At 41.9% G+C, this 3,195-nt stretch overlaps 1 protein-coding gene across 1 annotated transcript; it reads left to right on the top strand.

The window, feature by feature from the left end:
- Positions 1-704: 704 nt before the first annotated feature.
- On the top strand, positions 705-2,665 carry LOC124224832 (uncharacterized). Its single transcript, XM_046637037.2, has 4 exons — positions 705-951; positions 1,437-1,720; positions 1,837-1,967; positions 2,043-2,665. The coding sequence occupies exons 1-4, from the start codon at positions 705-707 to the stop codon at positions 2,188-2,190; spliced, it is 810 nt and encodes a 269-aa protein (XP_046492993.1). The 3' UTR covers positions 2,191-2,665.
- The last annotated feature ends 530 nt before the right edge of the window (positions 2,666-3,195 follow it).

The following is a 3,195-nucleotide window of genomic DNA, read 5'->3' as shown; positions in this document are numbered from 1 at the left end:
TTCTTGCCGAGCATTCACGAGCGGCATTGAAATCATACACATGCGATGCAATTCATGCTTGGTTGTGCTCATAAAGTAGGTATTGTCAGTTACGAGGGGTGGATACCTGGCAGCCAGACTCGGAGTTGGGTGTCTGAAATCAATACCTTGTATAGCATATAGAGAAGTTCGCATCATCGGCAAACTCTTCGAAAAGCTGAAGCAGAATTAACCCTTGGAAACCCGAGAGATGACTCATACGTGTCCAATCGTACTTTTCGATCTCTGTCAAGTCGTTTCGTAGGAACACCTGTGTCGTCGAGACACAGAGACGTGCAACTGGGCGAGGAGCCGGTTTCCCGTATTTTTAAACCGTTCGAATGAGAACAAAAACGGGACACAATTGACGGAGAAACTTTCGATACTTCTCGAGCAGGTCCGCACGAAACCCTCGAGGAGAAAAGGCCGAGTTCATGCCCATTTCACTCAGTCCGTTCAGCGGAGTGAAAAATTCGATCCACTCAAAGAAATTATTTGCATTTACCCGAATTGTCCCAATCGGACACAGCGGAATATAACAAGTTACCTTACGGAGTCTGGAAATACGCTGGAACAAATTGACGAGTGATTAAGTGCCTCTTGAATTCTCAGAAGAAGCCGTTTGATCGCCACAGGGTGACATTCGTCGCAGTATTCTTCGAAGATCCGTACAAAGCGCGATAATCATGACTCTCGGATTCTCGTGGAAAACAGCATCGCTCAGCTGCTGCTGTTTCGCAATATTCTGCTCGGCTAACGATCAGACGCAATTTACCACCGTGGCGTCTCCGCAGGAGAGTCAACTCGTCGCATCGAAGGAAAACAAAAATCCCGACGGCGGCTGGACTTGGAGTCAACCGGACACGTTGTCATCAATCATTTCCGAAACGCAAACTCCTCCGCCAAACTTCATCTCGAGTCATTATTTGTCAGGCAAGTAGAAGTGGCTAGTTTTGAAGGAGTAAAATCAATGAAAAGAGTGTTGTAGTTACGTACAAATTCGTTGAAAATTTTTCACCCTTTGCGGATAGTGTGACGCGGGTGTTGTAAACGGCCGTCAACGTTCAAATGGGGTTTGTTCGATGCAGTATTTATTCTTGTTTTTTTCACAGCCACGTTACAATGCAGGAGAAAAGAATTTTCCGGCTTGATTGTAAATTTTTGCCAATTAAAACGGAAGCGTTGTAAACGACCCGGGGTGTCACAGCACCGCATGGAAAAATTACGAGACTGATTAATGAGACACGAGTAATATAATTTTAAAGGTCGCGAGTGACGTCGTATATGCTAATCGCACAAGCCTTGAAGAGTCGTTATTTTTCTCTGCGGCTGTCGGCCACCCGTTCACCTTTAATCAGTTTGTTTACCCCCGTCATTTAGCACAGATTATCCTTAATCGAGACGTAATTTAATTACAGGACAGGGCTTCAATCGAAACGGGGCCGTCGCACTGAGGTCGGAATATTTTCCGTACCCGTACGAAGTCGGTCCTCCGGTAGAAGACGCGCATCCTGTTTTTCCAACCCAAAACACTGAGAACACTTTAGCGTCGATTAAAAAGCATTTTGCCATTGTCAGTTTCATCGGGCTTCTTCTACTCTTCGCCATAGTCCAGAACACCATATCTGCATCAAGAGAAAAAGAGGCCCTATCGTTGCGCGAAAAACGTGACGTCGTCGCAATCCACGGAACGGATCCCATGGTACGAGGATTGGAGAATCCCTCTTGACTTTCCTGAAAAATAATCTTCTCTTGAATTACGGCCAACTTGACGACAGACGATGATTACACGAAATTCAAAAATTAGTGTTTTTTCAGCTCCCCGAGATCGAAGACGTCTTGAGCGAGGATACCAAGATACGTTGCATGCAGCGTACTCTGTGTCTTGAGAATAAAAAACTTGGTCAGCATTTGGGAAGAACTGGCAAGCTTCTGGCCAAATACTTGACGTAAGCTGTAATTTTTGCATTTTCAAACGTCAAGCGTGTACATTAATCATACACTGTTTACTCATGGCATTGCAGACGAACTGTCGAAACTTCTTTGGAGGCTTCTTCCGGCTGGTACAGACTCCTTGAGGATGCCAGCCAGGCGGGTCTTCGGGGCGAAGACTGTAGAATTCTTTACAGGGATTGCAGCCCCGCTGAGGATTCGAGACCAGAACTAGATTAGATTTTGAAGAGAACAATTTTTTATTCGATTTCGACATTCGTTATTATACGTGACTTTAATTAAACATAGAAGAAGAGATAAACTCAGTTTACCTGATCGCAGAAGGCCGTCATCTCAGATGCTTTCGGATTTTGTCCGAAAGTATACTGAAATGATTTGAAATTGAGTAAAATGAGATAAACTGCCCCAGCAAATAATTATACGATATGCATTGTGGCCGATCTCAGTTAAGTTCTGCAGGCAACCGGCTAAAAGGTTAGATTTTAAATGAATCTACGCTATATTCAAAACTTTATTTAGCTTTCTATATGTGGAATGGAACAAAGTGTGAATTCATTCCAACTCTCATACCGTTGAAGTAATACGATAAACAGGGTTGGGAAAACTGGGTCAAATGCGAATTTGACATTTTTCCCAAGCGTTACGTCGACTACCTATACGTAATACATCAATTTCACTAACGTAAGTTATCTACGGAATATACTTTAAACTACGTTACTTAAGTTTGTTTTATTTAATACAAGCATGCGTTATACGTACTTGGTTTCTAGAGGGCTCCAAATTTTCGAATATTTTTAACACTTATCCAACAATATTTGCGGTATATCTTGTTGAATAAAGTTTTCGTTTCTTTCTCTTCTTCGGCAGCTCTGCATATCAGGAAAAAATATGAATTGAATAAAATGGGGCACAACTATTATTTTCAGTTTCATGGAATAATTCATAGAACTTGTACTTGGATTTTTCATAAAAGGATTTTCACATTTTCTATGCAAACAAACTTTCCTGAATGCCTATAAATTCCTTAGAACACGACGTTTTGAAAATTCGTAATCAGTATTCTAAAATACAATCAGTGAAGCACTAAGAAATGGAAAAAGTTGGACGTGAGTTGGAAAAATCTTATAATTTCTTAACCTTGCGCTAAAATTGGGTCAAAGGTGTGCTGACGAGACCGATGAATGGTTTTAGCAGATGTCAAAGGTTGACTCTCATGTCCATTTT

Source organism: Neodiprion pinetum, chromosome 1 (assembly GCF_021155775.2).
Source record: "Neodiprion pinetum isolate iyNeoPine1 chromosome 1, iyNeoPine1.2, whole genome shotgun sequence".
Lineage (NCBI taxonomy): Eukaryota > Metazoa > Arthropoda > Insecta > Hymenoptera > Diprionidae > Neodiprion > Neodiprion pinetum.
Note: the sequence above shows the minus strand (reverse complement) of the source record. Positions and strands in the feature narration are given on the sequence as shown.